Source organism: Oculina patagonica, chromosome 7 (assembly GCF_052425735.1).
Source record: "Oculina patagonica isolate OP01 chromosome 7, crgOcupat, whole genome shotgun sequence".
Lineage (NCBI taxonomy): Eukaryota > Metazoa > Cnidaria > Anthozoa > Scleractinia > Oculinidae > Oculina > Oculina patagonica.
In genome coordinates, this window is record NC_135764.1 from 18,133,666 (window position 1) to 18,155,892 (window position 22,227).

The window sequence follows — 22,227 nt, forward strand, 5'->3', positions numbered from 1 at the left end:
CCTCAGAAACTCAGCAAGAGGACAAAAGTCGCACTAATTTGATCATCACTTACATCATGGCGAGGTTTACTGCTTGTCACTGGGTAAGAACATAGCCATGTGATTTTCATTACAAATACTTTCTTTTGGCAATGAGATTTACAAGAATAAAAATGCTGTGTTTAAGGTAGGTTCTTTCCTTAGCAACAAAAGTCACACGACCAACAAAGTCACACGACAAAGAATATGAAAAGTATCAATTGCAAATCTGGATTTCATGAAGCCAAAAGCTTCATTGTACATTATTCAAGCTTAGTATTCTTAGAGAAGTTGTAACGCTTGCACTTCGAATTAAACTCATTGAAATAATAATTTACTCCAGTGAAATAATGTGTTCGTGTTCCCAGAAAGGAATTTTCAATGATAATGAAATTTCTAGGTATCCTATCCATTGTTCATAATGTATGAAACCTTATCGTTGTCTACAAAATTCACTCCCTTTGCGAACTCCACCCTTTTTTCACAGTATGTGGCTTCTAAAGAACGGCAACAATTCCAAAAATAAGAGTAAAAATCCTCATTTAACCAAGCCGCAGCGGGCGTGACGGCGTCAATGATGCAAAGCCTGAAACCAAACGTTAAGTATGTGAAAACTCATGCGGTAATGCGTGAAAAGGAAATTTCCAGGTGTCTTATTATGATCCAATGGCTAATTATGGTGTCAGTGTCCTTATGTAGTTTATGACTGTCCCAGTACATTAAATTAAGCAAACTATACAATTTTTTCAAATGCTAAACAAACTGACAAGGGTAAAGAAGTTTGCCCAATCAGTCTGAATATATCTTTATAGAAACTGTTCATTTTACTGGCTAATGTTGCTATTTTACTTGCACCATCACTGGGTACAAGAGTTTCTCTGTGATGTAAAGCTCATTGAAAAGTTACGTCAGAGGTAAATTGGATTTGTTCAAGTGACGTGGATTTTTTTTTCTGAATTTTAACAAATGCGGAGCTTTCCTTCCTCTTCTAGTATCCGTATCAGCCGAGCCAGGTTTGTAGAGTCTGTCTCGTCAGCTGAACAAGCCAAATGAGCAGGTTTTGTTTAAACAGTAGCTAATCAGATAGCTGAAGTAAGTCAGATTTGTAATATTTCGGTTTGAGGCTCTATTGACCAAGAAATTTACAATTTATTATGGGCGTATTTAACTTTAAAGCCATTATCTTTAAGTCGATATATGTTTCGTGCACAATCAGTTTAAAGAATCCATTTAGACCGGACGTAATTGTATTACATTCCTTGTTATGCTGTCGAAAATAAGGAAACCAGACTTGTGGAAATCCCGCCGTGTTAAAATATGGCCAATTAAGGTCGAATTATTGCGAACACACCTTAATAAAAAAATGACTGGAAAAAGATACTTTCTCCTGAAGATTTAACTAACTGGCATCTCTAAATAAGAAACAGAAAATAGAAAAAGAAAACTTATAAGTTATCTGATAAACAAGTTAATGGCTCTTAATGACCAAGTTGCCATGATCGTTTCTTGTTTTCTGCGTAAAATTTGTTTCTCTCACCGCAACTTCCGGTCAAAATATTAGATATAGAGACCCAGCTCTACTCGTCTTGCCTTTTCCTGTCGGAAATTACGATAACCGGAAGTAAACAAGGACAGACACTTTCAGTCTAAAATTAACCTGACTAGTCAGCAGTCTTTGTAAAAGGTACAAATACCAAGCACCGAATTGTTGACCTCACAACTATAACATATAGTTACAACTGAGTTCTCGAGAAGGTAACAGCGGATCAAAGGAGTTGTTACAGTACTTTTGATTTTGGTTGGAATCAATACTGCTCAGAAACCTCACCTGTCCTGCACTGATTGATAGGATTAATTAGTCTTTAGTACGCAGGCGTCAAGTCTTCGGTATACTTAGAGTGGAGACCTTGTGACGGGGTGCAAAGTGACTCGACCGCCCAAGCGAACCAGTAAATTGCTCTGACATGGACTTCGCAAAGAGCTCGCAGTCTTTCGTTTGCTCTCTGTCTCCCAACAGAAATTCCTTTTCCATCAAGAATATTCTAAACCTTCGAGATGAAAGAGACGTGGTGGAATTTCCCCGACTTTCAGGTGAAGGTTTAGAAAATGCAAAATGTTCGATGCCGAGACCCACTGTGGCTCCAGTGGCTTGTGCTATGAGTGCGCCGCCATTGATGTACCCGTGTGCTAGTTTCGGCTTGCCACTGTTTGGCCCACCTTTAAGTTGGCCAACGATTGCTATGGAGCACGACATTCCCCCCTGGATTTCCAACTCGCATTTTATACCGAGGCATGAATTCTTCCCTGGTAAGTACAGTTATGTATCATTTGTAATCAAACCGTTTTCTTCTTCATCATCGGTGCTGAAAATTTAAAACGGACAAGAAAGGAGTGCGCCACCGAGTGAGACTTGCAGTTAAAGAGATTTTTTGGTTTCCGCACTTCTTTCGTTCACGATCTTATGAGGAATTAGAGAAACTGTTAACATTCTAACGCCTCCATTCGCTGCTGCTAATCGTGTTAAGTGCAAGTTTGACCTTGTTGAATGAGAGGATGTGACCACCTGAAGTCAAGATTTCTTTATGTTGTGTTTAGCAACAGTCGAACCTGTCGAAAGTTAAACACCTAGGCTAGGTCTTCGATAATTCACTGAAATAGCTCGATTAAAGAAACGGATGCATTTCATAGCTCTGCAGAGTCAAACGAAAACAAACAATTCTCTACGAATAACTGATTTTTCATCAGTTTTGGCAACTGTCGATTTTAGGGACTTGGTCTACAACTCCGCCATGTTTTTTAACGTTTACAAATCCCACAGTCTTCCTTTTTATTGCAGCTATGTTTGAGGCAAACTACCTTCTGCGAAGCTGTTTTTGTCTCTCAATTACATATCTTCGGTTTGCGTGTAAATGGCCCAGAGCCATAAATATTTCAAGTTTCTTGCTTACAGTTTCGCAAGCTTTCATGTTTGAAAAATTGCTGTCCAAGGTGTTGAAACCTTTAATTACTGGAACAAATTGCGATTCGTTCGTTACATTGAATGCTAGACAAAAGATAAAGCTCTGTTGCAGCTTTAATCCGAAGCAACTTTAATCCTTAGAACAAGCGTATGAAAAATGTGCTTGTATTTTTTTTTACTCTAACACTCAACACACATACTCGCTGGATACGCGCCACAACTGACTCACGGAAGTGCATGGCCTTTCGTCCTGAACTTTGTTACGGAAGAAAGCTAAATACTCTGTCACACAAGACATTAGTTTCCTTTCATTTATTGACCTCAAGCAGCAGTGATAGTAAAGCAGAATCAGTTAACTCGCATATCTGGACAGAAGGGAAGCACCGAACAACATACAATCGGAATTCCGAAGATCATCGAGGTTCTAGAAAGTGCAGATACACGAAATCACGTTTACAGTTGAGCTGAAGTTGATAAATTTAGTACTTTTATCAATAGAATTCAAAGAACTGCGAAGAACACGACATAGACTGTCAACTAAGTGAACGATTACTTAGGCAAGGGAAAAGTATATTAAATATGTCTTGACAAAGTAGATGCACGGAATGAAAAATATGCTTATATTGAAACACAAATCGGACTGAGTAATCATTTTGTTCTGTTGCTTGCCTTTCAAAAATGTTCAGGAAACCAAAAGATAATCTAAAGAAGAAATCGACTTAGTTATTTTGCATTTCTTCAACTCTGTCATGCAGGTTTTTTAAAAACTGGCTTGCATTTGCTAGAATTCTCTTTTTGTTATTGACCTGTCACAGTAATTACCGTAATCGAGTTAACTGTACTTTTTACTCATTTCAAGGTTTTGCACCATACATGAACCTCCGAAGAAGAAGAAGACTTTCGAGAAAGAAGAAACAGCGGCCACTGTTTTCACAACAACAAGTCCAAGCAATGGAAGACGAATTCACAAAGCATCGCTACATCACTGAAAGCAAACGTGCTGAGCTGTCCACCGAGTTAGGCCTTACAGAAACGCAAGTTAAAACGTGGTTTCAAAATAGACGAACCAAGTGGAGAAAAGAGATAAAGGACGAAGTGGCGACAACAGTAGCCCAAACAAACAAGAAGTTTCAAGAAAGATTGTCAGGTAAACCTTCTTCAGATGAAGAATCGTGCTTAGAGTCTCGAAGTGGTGAGAGCCATGCATTTGATTCTTGCGAGAAGAGAGGGATTATAAATAGCTCTTTTCGACCTCCTGCTGCAAGCCAAAACACTTTGACAGACTTAAACATGATGTTCCAAGCAACCTATGCTTAGAATATACAAGGGTGCGACATCATTTGACTGACTAGCTATCCAAACCAAGTCAGACCTAGGATTGTCCCTTTGAAGAAAGAGTTGTGCGTGTTGGTTATTGTTGTCACTGAGTCATCTTCCGTCACCACGTTGTTTAAAGGCAAAGTTAGATGCCTTCGGCTTGCTTTACAGAAAACGATTGCTCAGTAAGTTTTTCGTTCACAAAACTTAACTCAGGTTTCACTTATTCAAGTTTTTGTATAAATATCAGTGGTAAACTACAAACTGATGGTTTGTGAAAATAATTCACAGATTTTATCCAGCTATGCACATATAACCTGAAGAAGGCTAAGCCCTTTTGATAATAAGTGGTATATTAAGTCAATTTTTATATTCATAAAATTATTCCATTTAAATGAGCTTTCACATTTTTGTGTTGTTGTTGTAAAATTATACTATAAAAGTTGATGTGAGTTGTCAGCATTTGAACAACATGCATGCAAGAGTGATAAACAATATTGAGTTTAAAGGAAATTTATCAATGAACATTTTATACGAGAAGCATACCATTATGAACTGAAATACAGCCAAAACATTGGATGCCATGCTGTACTGTATATCACCGAGAGGACATCGCAGGTCGATTAACCTCTCAAATAATCTACACACCCCTGTATATTGGATGCGTTTGTACATATATGAGAAAATAAAAGTTTGTTGTAAAGCTCGACTTTGTTTGTCTCAGTTCAGTTTAATATAATGGACTCAGTGCTTCCAGCAAATTCTTGAACTGTTAATTGGGACGCTCGTCGTTGTTCAGTTTTAAATTCGCAGTTAATAGTTGCTCCTCGGAATTAAAACCTTGAAGTTGGTCTTCGAAACAACAGCTGCTCAAGACGGATTCTGGTTTAACAGATAATAAAGCCCAGTTTACCAAATTCCTCTCAAAGGAAATAGGAGTTTAGTTTTTTACACTATTTTGAATATAAACTCGTTCAGCAAAGAACGGTAAGCAGGAAACAAAAAATGCGTGCACCGAGCAAAGAAACGAAATACTCTTAAAAGCTCAACAATATTTAGAAAATAATTGCAGTATAAAGGAAAAATGAATTGTATTCAGGTACTTCGTGGAAATGAGGCAGCGATATATCTTGCAATTCTCCCTTGGCAAAACGTTCAATGATAAAAGAAGCAGATCGTACATTGGGCGGGTTTTAGCCGCTTTATCATGGGACAGAAGTCTTTGGCCCTAAATAGGCGAGGTGTAAATTGCCTCAGTTTTCGGTGACAAAGAAAACGAATGACTCTGATGCCAAAATTGACTTAGTTAATCCAGGAGTAGGCCATAAAATCTGCACATGTTCAAGAACTTTCATCATTTAGGAGCATGCATCAGGGATTAGAGTGCGCTGTTGTTTTTGCAACTCTGGGCGTCGCCAATGTTGACATTTGCTTGTCGATAGAATAGCAACAGGAAGCAAACTTCTGTGATATGCCAGTGCGGAAATTCTCGAAAAAAGAAAGCTTGCTGACGACTACAAACCACATCTTCACGCGAATTAAAAAACAGTGTTACACTGATGTGAAATCAGAAAGGAAAAGGAAGGATAGTTGCATACTGAGCACTAATGAAACTAGATGTAGAAGAGTATTGTTCATTGCGTTTATTGCTGAGCTACACTGTGGTGTCCTGACTAATAAATACTCGTGAAAGAGAGAAAAAGAACAGCCGATCTTGTAGAAAAGATAGCAGTTGAACGAGGTACGCCAGTATCGGATTGGAAACGGTACAATCATGTGAAGGCATTTAAGAGGAGACTGGGAAGTTGTATTCAGCTATGGAAAATGTCTTTCCTATAAACGGCATACAATCTGCTACTTTATTTTCAATCCTTTTGTTTATGCGTTAAAGGTAGTAAAACCGTATATCCCGACATTCAAGGTTCGTATTTTGGGGTTCCTAATGGTCCTGGCCTTGGCGCTGTAGAATTGGGTACACGTGAAATGCGATATTCTTGTTGGCTCCTGATCGGAACAGGAAAGATAACTGGTATTAGTGGTCACATGAATTCGTAACTCTTAAACCAATAATTCTTGGGTGATAAAATGTAGCTGCTGTTGCAGCGTTAGTAGTCATTTAATTCGTCACACGATTCGAACAGTTAGAGTTGGTTACTTCTTTGTCTGATAACGATGAGAATTTTTTTTAGCAAAAACAGAAAAAGTCAGTAGTGTCGAAGAGGAGCTAAGTCGATGAGAGAGTTCCAATGAGGGGAGGAAATACCAGTTGTTTATCTCTCGACAAAAAACCGCAATGATGTCCTAAACACACCGGCATTTTCACCCGGGCATTTTCACCGATATCAGGCCTAATGTGTTTATTAGCTGGTCTTACTCTGCTGCTTTATTTTCATGTTAAAGCTTGCTCTAAAGGCTCAGCTAAGATATCTTTACTTTCTTGCCGCCAAGTTGAAAAAGTCTAAGAGTATGAAAACTAGTTGCATTTGTTGAGTCAGTTAACAATTTTGAATAGTCTTGTGTCCTTTGCCAACACATTTTCATCATCATTATCATTATCATCACCATCATCATTACTGACCGCCGCTATCGTTATACATCATCTGTACTGTACCCGCTTTCTTTCTTCCGCAAGTTTCTTTTTTAACACCAGTTTTAGGCCTTGCTTTTCTTTCCCTTCCATTTTTTGACTTCCCTTCCTTTCGTATAGTTCATTTTTCCACCATAACGATATCTCAAGACAGCCTCATTTAATAAAGCTCATTTGCTTAGACCTCTGTAGTGTTCTGATTTTGATAAATGAACAAAAATTGCACATGTCTAGTGATTAGAGCAAGGTTCTGACTAACAATTCATTAATATACTGACGGCCATGGCTCTTTGACCTGGTTAACAAGTACGTCATATAGAACAATTACAGCGTTTTCTAAATAGGAGTTAAATAAAACTGAAGGTACGAGATTTTTTTTGAACCCTTATGATAAATAACTTTAAATAACTTGATATTGTGAATGTATTCATTTTTTTAACAAAGACATTGATGTTCTAGAAAAGGTAATCATGCAAATTTTATCTGTTCAAAAGCAATTAGATCCCGGAAATGCCTGCACTCAAATTCCATAATTTCTCAGTTTGACGAGTTAACATCTGTGTTATTTTCTCTGGTAATGTGCCACGTGTAATGGCTTCGGGAAGCCTCTTGAAAAACTGACAGACCCTAAACCGACTAAAAAATATTGAATACTCCAGTTGAAGAATTCAGAAGCACAGGCGGTCATACATAAACAAACGCGCAGTATGGCGGCGGCGGCCACAGACATCTTGGCGAGCGGCCACGGATTTAGCGAGAATCTGTCACTTATAGATAATTATCAGGAAGAATTAAAGTATTTCGTGCCATGATTGATGGCCTTTTTCTCACTTTCTAATAGATTTACAGCTCGTAAACACAAACGGCATAGTTATCTTCTTGGCGCGCGTATACATGAGTACAGATAACGTTTATCATGTGAAGGTGAAAGACCTACCGCACACTGTACCCTACACGCGTGAAGGACTGAAAGTTTCTGATAGCCTGCGTTGCAGAGGAATTCAATGAATTCAACCCAAGTGTGCATTTGTCAGCGACGCAGGCTAGACTTTTACGGACAGCTAAAGCAAACAGTACCAGCATTGATGTTTGTTTTTAAAGGAGATAAGATATAAAAATTAATTCTTAATAAAGACGATTGTTTTTGTTTTCGTATGATTTTTTACAAGTTGGCTGGCTGTGGTTTTAGGAGAACGCGAAGACTTTGGTGAACGACCATCTTATAAAAAGCGTTAAAAGTGTAGGCTGGAAGTCTCCTAAGTTTACTCGCTTGGGATACCTGCGGAATCACTTCCAATTTTGTTCAGCTTTGATCTCATGTAGCCTAACAAAATCGTTTCTATGATTTTAAAAAGGAGCGATTGCCAACAGCTGAGTGCACCCTTGATTTGAAGAGTTCTTCTGTTCAGTCACAGTTGAAGTTAGGATGCAATCTTTTTTTGTTACTCTAGAGCACTTACCAGATAATAACCAAACAATGTCTTCATTTAACTCAAGATATGGCTGAATAAAATCGATTAAGCTTAATCCATTATGTTATTTCGTTTTAAAAACCATTTAGCGTTGTTTTTTCTGACTTGGACTCTATTGACATAAACTCTTTTGTTCAGTGAAATGTAGACAAAACTTTTAATAGTTAGCAACTAAATTCATTACAGTTAAACAAGAAGCCAAAAAGATTGTCACAAAGCTGGTTTTCTAGATTTTATTAAAAAAACTCATAAAAAATCGACTTGGCAATCATATTCTAAAAGAAACTGATAGACACAACAAAACTCCCCCAAAAAACTTGCGAATTTAACATAGATGCTCATAATTTTCATCAGTTTTTCTCCTGTCTTTTATCCTTTTAATCATGATGCAATTGTAAGCGCATTGAGAATTTTAAATGCGCAATAAGAACCTTTTTATTATTATTATTATTATTATTATTATTATTATTATTATTATTAACATAAGAAAAAATGTTTATTAGGACCATCGCTGTTTTTACTTATGATTTAAGAGGATAATAACATGTAGGAATATGATAAGTAGTGGGTTTAAGTGGTAGTAATCTGTGCATACTCATCTAGCCGTTGCAGAGAGGCGGCTGCTGTAGAAAGGTGACCGTTACTCAGTAGATGTACAACTGTACTCGACAACAATGCAGCTATGAACTACGTACTCAATTCTTAACTTCTGTTGACTACTCAGCTTTTTGCAGATTGATTGAGTCTAAAAAAGCACTCTTCATTTTATATTGTTCAAAGACTGTTTTTAAATTGTATGATATCAGAATGTAAACGTCTAGAATAAGATATATAGATAGCCAGTGCATTTGCCACTTTTCTTTCATGTATCACTTTAAGGAGGGTCCTTCTTAACTACAGAGGTAGAGCAGTTGCTAAGGAATTGATTAAGATGGTTTTTGGTGGCAAGCTATTTTGGAGTGCTCGGCAATGCTTAACGGTAAATTTTTTGTGGGGATGACAACTGCATTGAAAAAATTGATATTGCGCGCGCGTAACTAGTGCCAGTCCTAAACCGCGCCCTTGAAGTAAAAAATCCCTAAAACTTTTGAGAAAAAGGTAGAGTTCCGATTCCTTTTAAAGAATTAGAGACAACATACCCGAAAGCCTGAAAATACGGGTCTTTATTACGCCAATGCGAATTTCATAAAAACAATACAAAGCCTTTAGCAGGCGCACGTTCTTAATCTGTTGGCACTGATTTTAATTTTTAGATCTATATACCCTTTAGTTGTAGGGTTTTTCTATTCCGGTCATGTGACTTGTCAAATGGCCGTGATTTGAAACTCTTGAAGTACTCTTCAATAGAACAAAGTCGTGCAAAACTCTTATCCTAATGAGGTTTGAATTTCAAAAGTTCACGGTCAGAAATCTTTCTTAGCAACAAATTTGTAGTTAAGAAGGCCCCCTTAATTGCTCAATTTACACTTATTTCGTAACAGGAAGATCTCTTTAAGCTCGTTAGACCTTTTTTTAAGGAGACTCCCCCCCCCCCCCCCCGAAAAAAATTCCAATCATTAGACCTCAATACAACAAACTTCGTAATCATGTAAATGTTTGATTTTCTGTTTTAATTTTTATGTTTCTGGAAATAAGGATTCAGCATACAAGTTTTGTTTTGTAGCCGGCATAGTAGGATTTCAGTGCTCCTTTTTTCATTCCAAATTTAAAATTGTGAGCCAAACATGTTAGCTAGATTTGATTATTAATATAATACATGAATACAAGTGATACCCAACTACATTCAACATTTTTTTCACTTTTTCATCGACTAGGTTTTCTAACAAAACTCCTGTTATGTTCATCGTCAAAAAGATTTTCTAACAAAACTCCTGTTACGTTTTTTTTTTCACCTCTCATTTTAGTCTGCTTTCCAGCGAAAGGAATGAAATCAAACTTTCTGAGCTATTTTAAGCTTATAACTATCCAAGTCTATAAACACTTGAGACTGCCGAGCAGAAGAACTGGTTTGACTGTTTGGCGTTGAAGATGTAGGCAGGCTTTGTTGTTTTTCGGCTTCGTTTTTCCATCGCCTCTTACTGTCCATCAAAGCAGTTTCCATTTCGTCCCTGGCTTCTTTTCTCCACTTTGTTCGTCTGTTTTGGAACCATGTTTTCACCTGTGTTTCAGTGAGGTTCAGTGTTGAGGCTAGTTCTGCTCGTTTCTCTTCTGATACGTAGCGGTGTCTGGTAAATTCCTGCTCCAAGGCCTGCACTTGCTGCTGTGTAAACAAAGGTCTTTGTTTCCTTTTTCGCACATTACGCCTTCTTCGTAGGTAAGGTGTTACGCCTACAATAGAATGAAGGGTCCATAAGTTAAGATTTGTTTGTTACCTGTAAAACAAAACCTGCTTATTCTTTGAACAGCTAACGAAATTCCAAATACGGGATATAATATGGAATCAAAGGTGAATACAGGCCAAGTAAACATAACTAAAGGTTTTTCAAAACTCTCTTTACACTTGCTGTTTCCTTCACGTCTTCAGTTAAGCGACAAAGTTAGCCAATTTTTGCCATCCACTATGGGGGCTTACATGGGATCAACACATCCAAAATAAATCAACATATATCTCATGGAAACTGAATATATCTCATATATCAGTATCTCATATCAACATATGAATCATGGAAACTGAAAGTAACTTGAGACAAGTTATAGAAAATAGCTGAAACATGTAAAAAAAAAATCTCTAATGCGCATGCTTCAAGTGCAAGTAGTCTCTCTTGAGTCATTTTCCTAGACTAAAAAAAATATTTGAAGAATTTTATTTTTTTCAACTTTCCAGGTGATGCTAATGATTTCATGAGCTATGCTGTACAGTGCTCATCTGTTTTGTTACTCTCAGCAGGAATTACAAGGCGTTAACTGCGCAAAGCTCAAAGAGTTGAACTGCTGAAAGGTGAACTGAGATGTCGGGAGAAATAAAAGAGTTAATTTAAGTTGTTAATACGTTCTTCAGAAAACCACTAACAGAATTCAGTGTCGAAAAAAGCTTTTCTGTGCCCTTTTGGAAGGTTGAACCCTGATAAATTTAGCATCGGCATCGTGATAGAGCTGGAGATGACACGTTTTAAATCAACGCTTTAAATCCATCAGTAATCCGTAGGAGAGAAACTTCATTTTCGCGTTTAATATAATTTGATGAGAGCCACATGCCATTACAACAAGAAGTCTCGTGCCCGGGTTTCATGTCTTATTTCAGGCGAAAAGATGTAAAAAAAGAAAAGAAAAACAGGGAAAAAACATCTCTACATCTTGCGTCGGATTTTGTAAATACAACTGAACAGCGATAACACAAAAGCCTGAGAGTGGGTCATTCTCCCGGATGATGTGCTCTCAAGATTAGTACTAAATTCAAATACATCTTCTTCAAAAAGGACAAAATTAACAAAAGAAGAACAAAAAACTTCGCAGTTGAAGTAGCTGCTTAACCAGCACGACAAAGCTTAGCTTTATGACTGCAAACTGGAAGCTGTGTGTGGTTTTGATGATAGTTTCAGTGTCTAGTTATTTGTCTCTGTTGCTAAAACTTTACACTTTTTTGCCATTAATAGCATTAAACACTACCACAAATAGAGATTTCTTTCCTCCAAGTTTTAAGAAGAACTTGCGCAATGCTTGTCAATCGAGGGTAAACAATGAAAGCTGCCTCGGCAAACTTATGACGTTCAACTGCTGTTCATAATCATCAACATCTGCATACCTTGGCCGGCGCGCTCTCAATCAAATTCTACTTCATCAAAAGTCTTGTTCGCACTCCATAAATCATGAATCAATCTGATTGAAATTCATTTTGTGTACAACAAAAGCTTGTGAAGACAAAGCACAGTCGACTAACAGCGCACGAACTACTTAATCCTGATAAATTATACACCTATCTGAGAGCGCTCGCACCTCTAAACTCGATTGAAGCTCTTACTTCTCTAATTCACTAACCTGGAAGAAATCTCATAAAGCGAGTACCAAGTAGCCAAGGAGGAAAATGACTCGCTGCATTCAACCACTGTGTTGTACAGTACATGGGCGGCAAAGCTCCGTCCATGTTGACGGTAACTGGTCTGATGGCTTGAGGGACGATAGGAAATCCAACCACGGAACAGTTTTGTTCGCAGTTCGACACTTGTGCACGTTCATCCCTACAAGGTTCTTCTGGAAGATTCAAAATGCTTTTTATGGAAAAGGAGTTAGATACTGGTTGCCGCGGCTGTACGGGCGGGAACTCCTCTCGACTCAAAGACGCCATAGTTGTTTGTGAATATTACAGGGCGGTGCACTGGTGTGAAAAGTGGCACTCTCGGTCGTCAGAGGGACTCCGTTAAAGCGAGACACAAAGCCTGTGTATTGTTGTCCAATTAGAGCTATTAGTCACAACTGCACTTGAAAATGTCAATTACTGCAGTGTCGATTTCATAGTCATTTCAATTTACTGAATAAAGCCAGAGCAAATATTTTCTCACTGCGATTTCACAAGATGCTCGATTTTCAAGAAACAGTTTTTAAAAGGATATCGGTTAAATGCCGAAAGCTTATTTCTTCTTTAAAGTCCGTTGACGTCAATTTTTCATGAGCCTTTCGGCGGAGAAATACTCTTTGACTTTTTAAACTTCCGGCTAAGATAATTTCCGGATCGGAAGAGGAAAGTTCACAGTTTTAACGGAAACTGGTGCGTAACGGCAAGAAAAAGGTGTTGCTTTTTTCTGAGTTTCGTGTCCTATCAGGGGACATTCTTATAATGCAAAGAGAACAGTGACAATTCTTCATGCAACCTTAAATCCAAGTTAAAATCACCACAATGAACGAAAGTGTGTTTTATAAAGCCACCCGAATTTGCTTGTTTTAAATCTACAGGGTATTTCCTTTTTACAAATATATTGAAACATTCAGATAAACTCATTTCCGCCGTGACTGCCATTTTCGCATTTTCTTGTGTGAAGGCCAATATTGTTCACAGGCTGATTTTGCTGCTTTGAGAGGTAGAAAAAAGTTGACTCAATCCAGTTGCTAATGAAAGGGTATTTTCTGCGAAGGGAAAACATTGTTAGTACGTCAGTAGCTGTTTGTAAAATTGCGAAAGATACAGTCGTTTTCAATTAAAACTATTCATTTAAAACATAATTGTCAGTTAAAATGAAGTTTTGTTCTTACTTATTAACACATCAATAGATCAAAATGTACTTATTTGGAGTTAATCATATCAAGTGGATGCATAATAGAGCCGAAGGAAACAGTTGTTTAGTCGTGTTCACAGCTGTCTTGCACGGAAACAGCGGAACCAAGACGGTTCCGAGGGGCTTGGGTATGAACACGAAACGTTACCTGTTTCGCTTTCAGTTCTGTTCAGAAGTGCTTAGCAATACACAGCCGCAGGCAAACAAGTGCAAAACAAAAAAACACACCAAGAAAAGCATGATAAAAGCGAAAGGATTAAGTGATAAAAAGTAATTAGGAAATAAACACCGGATAAAAAGGAAAGAATTGTAAAACAAAGTGAGAGTGATTTTATACATTAAAAATTCGTGTGCTGTAAATGATAGTTTTCTGTGCACGACATTTTAGGAGTATTCCATATTACATGGTATGCATATTTAAAGACTGCGTTTTTTTGGCATTAGAAATAAGTGAACGATATTTTGGATTCTCAAAAAACTCTTAATTATTGTTATCGTGATGAGCATTGTAAACTATGCCTGCTTTTTTGTCGTTTGCAAATTATTACAGCGCCATTTTAGATCCGAAATCAACCAAGAGGTCGTGTTGATGATGGCATAGTTGGCGGCGGTGCATTCTAGTAAGAGATGGCGATGACATTAATCTAATAAAGACCCTACTTATATTGTCTGCTTCAATAAAGAGAGTGAAAACACGTCAGCATGGTGTACTATGCTGTGCCCTTTAAACCCTCACCGGAGGCCTGGACCCCCCAGGGATGCTCGATTTAGATTTTTAACACCTGAACAAGGCACATGGCATGGAAAAACCATGTCATCATAGCTCTCTCTCCACAGTCCTTTCATCTCCCCATCAGTGTATATTAGTTCAACAACTGGATTTTTATTTGTATTTCAGTGTCTCTCCAATCCAACATTTGTTACAACAACTGTTAAAACAAGTTGATAAAAAGGAGATACTGACGAGAACACAAACCACTTGAAGTGTGGTTGAACATGACTTTGCTCGTACTCACACAGACACCTGTTAGCAAAATATTCAGTCGTCACGGGAAGGAAACTAACCTAGACGTTTCCGAGATCCTAGTTATGCTTCTAGCTACTCGAGAATAGTATAATTTTCTTTAGGTTTAAGTTTCAAACTTGTAAAAGAAATACACTAACCATCCGACAGTGATAACAGTCGAAGGATTTGTATATCTCAATAAAAAAAAACGTCATATCCGACGACGCCCTTAGTTTTAATTTAAAAGCTAATTTCCGATTCATTTTTCTTAATAAGAAAAATAATAAGTCTATTTTAGCTGAAAACGAAAATCTTAAGAATTCTTCGTTGACGAGTGACATTTCCGTGAGTGAGTGATACAGGAAATACTAGAATAACCACATAATAATTTATGTACAACTGTCACTTTTTCGGTTTCATCGATCACTGTCAAACACATAGGCGTTATAAAAGTTCATTTGTAAAATATCCATTTTGTCACGTGTTATATATTGCCCACGATTATTGACGCACCCCACTCAGAATCCGAAGTGAGCATGTCGACATTGTTTAACTTTTAATAAGTCACAGAATCTGTCGCTTCGCGGTTTTTTATATCGACACGAGTTTAGTATTAAACAAAACTACTCCTAAAATACGAAGCTACATCCGGGATCCTAGAGGCATTAATGACAACATTTCCCGTCTTTGCACGGTTGTTCGTGAAAAGCTTCCAACCACTATCATGTAAGGCATTATTTGCTTGCAAACTGGAAGACGAAGGGTCCGAAAGGAGAGTTCAAGAAATTCTAGCTATCAAACTGCAAGAGCAAAAAAGTTTCTTCTATCGATTAACTTCAGTGTTTGTCTGTATAATTAAAAAAAATTACATCAGCGACGGCTTGAAGATGTGAATATTTCATTAACAATTTCTAGTAACAAAAACAATATTTACTCATTAGCTGCGCTCATTTCTCTAAACTGAGCGAAGTTTTAAAAGACACAGTTCTGCCAAATTAAAACAATAATAGTTGACATATTGACCCCAAAATCCAAAACATTGGACACGCGAAGTATAACTGTGCAGTGATAGGATTTGCTATCAATGACGATAAAGTCGTGGAAAAACTGCACCGCTCTGTACCGTCTGACTGGCCATACTTTTTTATTGCTCTTGATATTAAACGATCCGCGTTAAAAAATTGTTTGAGAAGCAGGTTTATTTTAAAGATGCCATGTAATAAACGGGTAGTTGTTCGGCGCTATCTTGTTAGCACAAGCGTGGCTTCGGCTCATACCTACAGGGCTCCGTGCTCCAGAAATAATAATAACAATTAATAGTGATGATTTTCATCAAAGTTACAAAAATTGTTTGGTTGCTTAAAAGGTATCAGAAAACTAAATAGTTTGTAAAGCAGGCAAAATCGATACCAAATTTGCATAGGTCTAAAATATGTGAAAACAGCTTTGTAGGACTAACAAATCAGATTTTAAAATTTTGATGAAGTCAGAAAAAAACACATATTGTTCTGTGTGAAATATTGTGAATCGATAGCAATTTCTACATTTATCATAATCTTGACTGATTTTTTTCAGCGATCGGCTAATGATTTTTACTGGTATCAACAATGGACAATGGATGTAATTGGGTCATAATTAATAACTACCACATGAAATTGCTTTTAAAAGTAAAGTCACAATAAACTTCACTAGAATGATTCATCAGATCTAAGTTTTTTAAACACTAAATTTTCGGTGGCCTCTGTTCACCGTTATCAGAGTAAAATGATTTTACTCTGATGAAGGTGGACAGAGCCCACCGAAAATTTAGTCAAAAAACTTAGATCGGATGAATCATTCTAGTGAAATTAAGTCTACCGATCGCCACCGACAAAGTGTTTAACAATTAACTCTATATGTTGCCTAAAGGAATATAGTGTCCTCGAAGAAATAATGAAATACACTAAAACAGTTAAAGCCTCCTAAACATTCAACTGTTTCTTTAGCCGGAAGTACACTATAGTGGGGGGGGGGGGGGGGTGGAGGGGACAGGTAAGGAGGGTGTTGTTGTACACAAGTTACATTGGGAAAGAAGTAAAAAAATTCCAATTAAACATATTTATTGTGGTATATAAGGAGCTTTAACAGAAAAGGTCAGTGACAAGGACATGATAGGGAGAAAATCAAACGATGATACGGTTACAGTTCTCAGTTCAAGTTTGGATAAATGGCAAGAAACTGTGCACGAAATTCCTGCTGCTAGTACTTTGGATGTAAAAACTGAGGATCTGATCAGCCAAAAACTGAGTTAAAAAACTGAACAAGAAGTCTACCACAGCAAAGCAACGATGTATATTTCGGCTGGCCAGACCTGCATACTTCAGGTACATAAATTGAGACGTTACCAATAAAGTGTGGTAAAATGATATTTACTGTTTGACAGTACACTGCTTCACGCATCAGCCAGAAGACACATTTTTTGTTTTGGGGTTTATATCAGGAGGCAAGCGTGGCCGAGCGGTTTAGGGCGCTGGTGTTGTAATCTGGGGGTCCCCGGTTTAAGACCTGCCCCTGGCACTAGCTGTATTTGTTTCTCGGTTGTCCCGAGTTCAAATCCTCGACCACGCTTTGTATATAGCCAACTGGTCTGCCTCCTGCTAGTTGGGATTTTTAACCTTGTTACGTTTATTTGAAAATAATTATTTCCTCTGTTTCAGTGGCATGCCTGTAAACTAGCTATCTCGTAGAGATATGAAGCTAAGTGCATGACCACTATAAACATATATCTATTTATTTTTTATTATTTTATCTCAGAGGAGGAGATAATATCCAACATTTTCGCAGAGCCGAACCAAGAGAAAACGACAACTGACTGTCATTAATTGAAGCATGGTTTGCCAGGTTGGTATCACTGAACACCAGTTTCGAATGTGTACAAACTTGTAGCTGTTTTAGTAATAAAGTAATATCTGACAAACGGGTGAAAGTGTTTCATTTGTTATCCAAAGACAAAGAAACAAGGGAGTTTGGAAACGCAATGTAGTAAGAAGCAAGACTTTTTGAAATTACTTCCTGCTTATTTAGCTACTTATCATAGCGAGGTGATATGTGTGTTGAGTATGAAGTTGTATTACTAATTCCAAGGGAACGGCCAGGTACTCTTGTTGTGCACGTTGATTTCGACGTTTCAAAATTGCCTTGACTGGTGAATCATCAACATGAGAGTTTTCAAGTCAAATGAAAGCGAATTGAATAACTTACCGGATTAAGACGAATGTGTGCAGTGCAAATAATGACAGCCGAACAGTTACTTACGGTAGTCAAAATTAATTAAGGGAGTCGCAGTCTTATCTGTTGCTTATTTTTTCAGATAACAGTTGTGTTTCTGTAGTGGCGTCAAACTTGCTAATTCCAGCTGGGAATACATTTAGTGCCATGAAGACATAAACCAACATAATTGTTGTGTAAGTTTACCGTATTTATTCGATTAAGCACCCTGGGTGCTTATTAAATTTTTGGACCTTGAGAGTGGGCGCTTATTCGAGGCTGGGCGCTTATTAACTTTTCACCATTTTCAGCAAGTATTTAGTTTATTTTTGTAACAAAACAATAAATAATAACAAAACGTGAAGATGTACCAAAGCAGAATTTTAACTGTTGATTCAAAGTTTTTGTAAAATACTAAAAAACTTGGTCTTCGGGGAAGTCTCTTAGTAGTACTTAGTCAATTTAAATAATCAATACTCCTCTTGTGCACTTCACTTCAGTTTTTTGTGGTGTGGGGGTGGGCGCTTATTTACTTTTCCTACCTTCAGGGTGGGCGCTTATTCGAGTTTGGGCGCTTAATCGAATAAATACGGTATTTGGTTTATTATGGGAACCCACGGATCATTCGGACACATTCAAATTATGATGAAAAACTGGATGTTTTATTTGTAGAATGTCATTTCGAACTTTAGTAATATTACAGGAGGCTTAAGTTCGAAATACTAGCGTACTGTGTTTTTACACCAAAGTCGAAAAATAAGGATTTGTATGTGGAAAACTGCTGTTTCTTCAACCTTAAAAAATATGAACGAGTTCTGAATTACAAATACCGTAGAATTCCGGTTATACCGATATTCAGTGGCGATGTTTTGTTGGAAGTTCCGTGCACTTGAATAAACAATTTTTTTATGCTCTATTCTAAACCAAATAGAAGATAGTTTTTCTATGCCCTATTAAAAATAATGCACTTTTGAGGTCTAAAACAGCAGCTCGCCTAACGGCTCGTGCATCCACTAGCAGCATAATAACATTTATAGTGCACTTTCTTAAAACAAGCCTGAACATGAGATGACTTATTGAAGAAAGTAACGGTCAATGAACCTACAACCGAAGACAAGTTTGTTAAGACAGATGAACTCTCCCCTGCCCTCCTAATCAGTTGGCTTACGAGTTTTTAATAACAGAATTGCAATAAAGAACATTGCAGAGGAGGAAAGGGGGAACTGGAAAGAAAATATGTCAGGTGTGTAATCTGTTATTAGAGGGTCAGCAAATTAACTGATAGCTGAGAATTGGCCAAAATTTGAACTGTCAGCTGAGAAATGATTTTTTTAACTGTTGGCTGAGACCTGAAAAATTTACTGATAGCTGAGAATTAAGTACCCCCATGCAGACCATCTTATTCAAGAGTTGAATAAGTCAAGTGACTTCACTGAATAAGTTTAGTTTGGCTTGCAATTGATTGATTAAATTAAGAAAATCTATTCCCTCAAGAAAGGCCTAATGGAATAAAGCATCTGACTATGACTTGAACAGTGCGTCGACGTTTCAATGTGTTTTACCGAACGCCATCAAGTTGTGAACGAAATGAGTGTAACGAGTGTAACGAAATGAGTTCTGGGCCCGGTTGTTCAAAGGGTGGATAATGCTACCCACCGGATAAATCACTGTCCAGTGGATAGCGCAGTATGCTTTGTCAGCACCCATCCACTGGAAAGTGATTTATCCGGTGGATAGCATTGTCCAACCTTAAAACAACCGGGCCCTGGGCTAACTTTGCGTGCGGAAAAGCTGGTCACTTCCGGGTCAAGTCGTTTTATTCGACGACGTCTGGATCAGTTCAGTATAGACCTCTCGTGAGACAAAATAACATCACGTCCGGACACACCTGCAGCTTTGTACTGCAGTTGTTTCCTTAAATCAATTATAATCCAAGAGCTGCGATCATATTTAGTCAGAGAAAGCAGGCTGACTTCCCGGACTTGACTGGCGATAGGAGATGATGGACGGTGCTTTGACTTGTATTTTCACCTTGGAAGGTGTAGTAAAAGATCGCTGTGTAGTGCATTAGTAATGGAAAGGACTCGTGGTGGTCAAGAAAAGGTCTGGCCACACTTAGTTCCACTGATTATTGAAAGCCTTAAGGTACGTTAAAAACTTCTTAGTGTCCACAATGAAAATGTTTGCATAGTTTAACCTGTCAGTACACTTGTGCCTCCACTAGAAAAAAAATCCATTATTTCATATCAGACCTTTTATAGTAAAAAGTCGAGTCAGTGCCATCAAACATTTTTCTTAGATGCACAATTTTTTCTTCTTTTGCTACCCAAGTTAAATAGTTTTAGTATTAAAAAAAAACACTGCAATTCTATTCTAAAAATAACGCAATTATTATTATTTTTCATTTCTTATTAAAATTGATCACATTTCTAACAGTCAGGTCAACCGTCATGTAAGTTTGAAAGCAGTGTGAATACGGATTCAGCTCCTGAAAAAGCAAAATGCAATTTAAGTTTTGTTGGAATGTACGTACATACAGAAAAAAAGAACAAAATTTGTTCAAAAGTAGCATAACATATTTATTTTGATTACGGAAACTCGTTATGACCTGTGAAACACTAGGAGGACCCGGTGTAGAAAGTAGGCGATTTGTCTTCCTTGCTAATACTGTAGTTCAGTCGTGGATAAGTGCAATCTGTTCGAATAATGATTTGTCAAAATCATGGGTGAAAACCTCGGTACTTTATTGGTATTTTTTTAATACTGGTATCTCTCAACTTAACTAGATATCGTATCTTGGTTGGATGTTCAGCACTGAAGAACTCGAATCTGAACTCCGCAATTTAGTGGCTTTCCTTCACTTATCTTCAAAGAATTCGGCCAACTTTTTACTTCCTCGCGACTTGCTTGTGACACACGTCTTCTGCATTGCAGACTACATAGTATAGATGCCTCAGTTTGTAAGTTAGTCTCGGTTCTACGTTAGTTGATATTTCCTCCATCCTTTTGGCGTTTTATACTTTTTGAGTGAATACAGGCTGAGTATCACAGGGTTCAATTCAGTGTACAACCGAAATAGTTGCTATTTCACGGTATATTAAATCTTTGTTTGGTTATACAAGATTTTAAGACATTCCAAAATAATGGCTTACCAAGGTTGGAAAACTTCAAATAGGTTATAATGATGTAAGAGGGACATAAATAGTTAAGATTGAATGGAGTGGTTAAAAGAATGATTACGAACGAAAACATTGTAACTTTTGGCCAAGGCTTAAGAGATGCCCTAACCGTTACGTTCTGAATCGCTCTTTTGAATATGTAGGACTCTGATGGTATTCTCGTAATAACATTTTTATGATCTTTTTTCTGACTTATTTCATCAATGCAACTTGTAGTCACAAACAACATCAAACAAATAAGTCATATAAAAACAAGACACGGAAACACATTCTATTATTGGTGGTTTTATTGTACTATGCGATAACAATATATCTTTTTCAGCAATATATCTTATTGATTTGCAGTTAAAGCTAGAATATTGTAGTAACAAATATTTGAAGAGAAACACATGGCACTGAGGCAAAACAGTTGGCCTCCGATCGGACACTACTTATCCTTTTTTCTTATTTTTCGGAAATATATACAAAAAGCAAGGATATATACTATACAAACCATTTCCAGAATTTTTTAAAGAGCTGGTTTCTTTTTTCTTTGTAAAAAAAGGAACACAGTTTAAGAAATAACTTCATAAGTGGGATGAGTAGGGTACAATAATTTATAAGAGGAAACATCTTTGCAACTCACTAGCAGACCTCAAAAACAAGAAAAAGAAAACAGGCCCTAACAGAATTGGAATAAAACAAGAAGCTTAAAGAAGCTTAAAACTGGGCGGGAAATGACGTCCACATTAGAGATATCACATTGTTTGTGTTGAAATGAATTGGCCTTTCAGTGTATCGGTTTAAGACACTTTGAAAGATAATTGTAAAGGTATAATTGTGATTTTTCTGAATGCTTTCGTGTTCGTCCTGTGGCGAAATTTTGATATTAGTTATCTTCAGTCTGAAAAGGCGATTCTTTTTGGACGGAAGTCATTTCGTATATTTTTGTATAGAAAGGACGTTTCGGTTGCCGGTAAGGTGCGGTTAGAGAAAGTTTGAAAAACTGTTTTAAATTTTCTAAGTCATTTTCATCGACGCTTTGTCAAGTTATTCATGACGTCGTGAAGTTCTTAGTGTATTATACAGGTCTATATATACATGTATGTCGGTACAACGTGAAAATGGTAGGTTTTTTGGCCGTGGTTATTCTGTATATTCGATTAATATAAGGAGTTGTTTCAAAGGAGTAAAGACGGTTGTGCAAGTCATACAGAAGAAATGGAAAAGTTACTGTTGGTTTGCTTGATGGTGAGT

The 22,227-nt window shown here is 37.3% G+C and overlaps 2 protein-coding genes across 2 annotated transcripts; one reads left to right on the plus strand and one right to left on the minus strand.

Moving 5' to 3' along the window:
* The first annotated feature begins 1,003 nt into the window (after positions 1-1,003).
* Positions 1,004-4,992, plus strand: LOC144660004 (uncharacterized). The gene is made up of 2 exons (XM_078520546.1): positions 1,004-2,325; positions 3,837-4,992. Exons 1-2 carry the CDS (start codon positions 1,983-1,985, stop codon positions 4,292-4,294), a joined length of 801 nt encoding a protein of 266 aa, XP_078376672.1. The 5' UTR covers positions 1,004-1,982; the 3' UTR covers positions 4,295-4,992.
* Positions 4,993-10,136: 5,144 nt separating this feature from the next.
* On the minus strand, positions 10,137-12,536 carry LOC144659468 (homeobox protein ceh-63-like). The gene is made up of 2 exons (XM_078519911.1): positions 12,329-12,536; positions 10,137-10,681 (listed from the first exon to the last, which is right to left on the minus strand). The coding sequence occupies exons 1-2, from the start codon at positions 12,432-12,434 to the stop codon at positions 10,284-10,286; spliced, it is 504 nt and encodes a 167-aa protein (XP_078376037.1). The 5' UTR covers positions 12,435-12,536; the 3' UTR covers positions 10,137-10,283.
* Between the last annotated feature and the right edge of the window lie 9,691 nt (positions 12,537-22,227).

Bases quoted from the DNA above. Each gene is read 5' to 3' on its own strand.
- LOC144660004 (XM_078520546.1), top strand. From the start codon at position 1,983: ATGGACTTCGCAAAGAGCTCGCAGTCTTTCGTTTGCTCTCTGTCTCCC. The intron at 2,326-3,836 runs GTAAGTACAGTT...ACTCATTTCAAG, and splicing joins GAGGCATGAATTCTTCCCTG to GTTTTGCACCATACATGAAC.
- LOC144659468 (XM_078519911.1), bottom strand. From the start codon at position 12,434: ATGGACGGAGCTTTGCCGCCCATGTACTGTACAACACAGTGGTTGAAT. The intron at 10,682-12,328 runs GTTAGTGAATTA...ATTCTATTGTAG, and splicing joins CTTTATGAGATTTCTTCCAG to GCGTAACACCTTACCTACGA.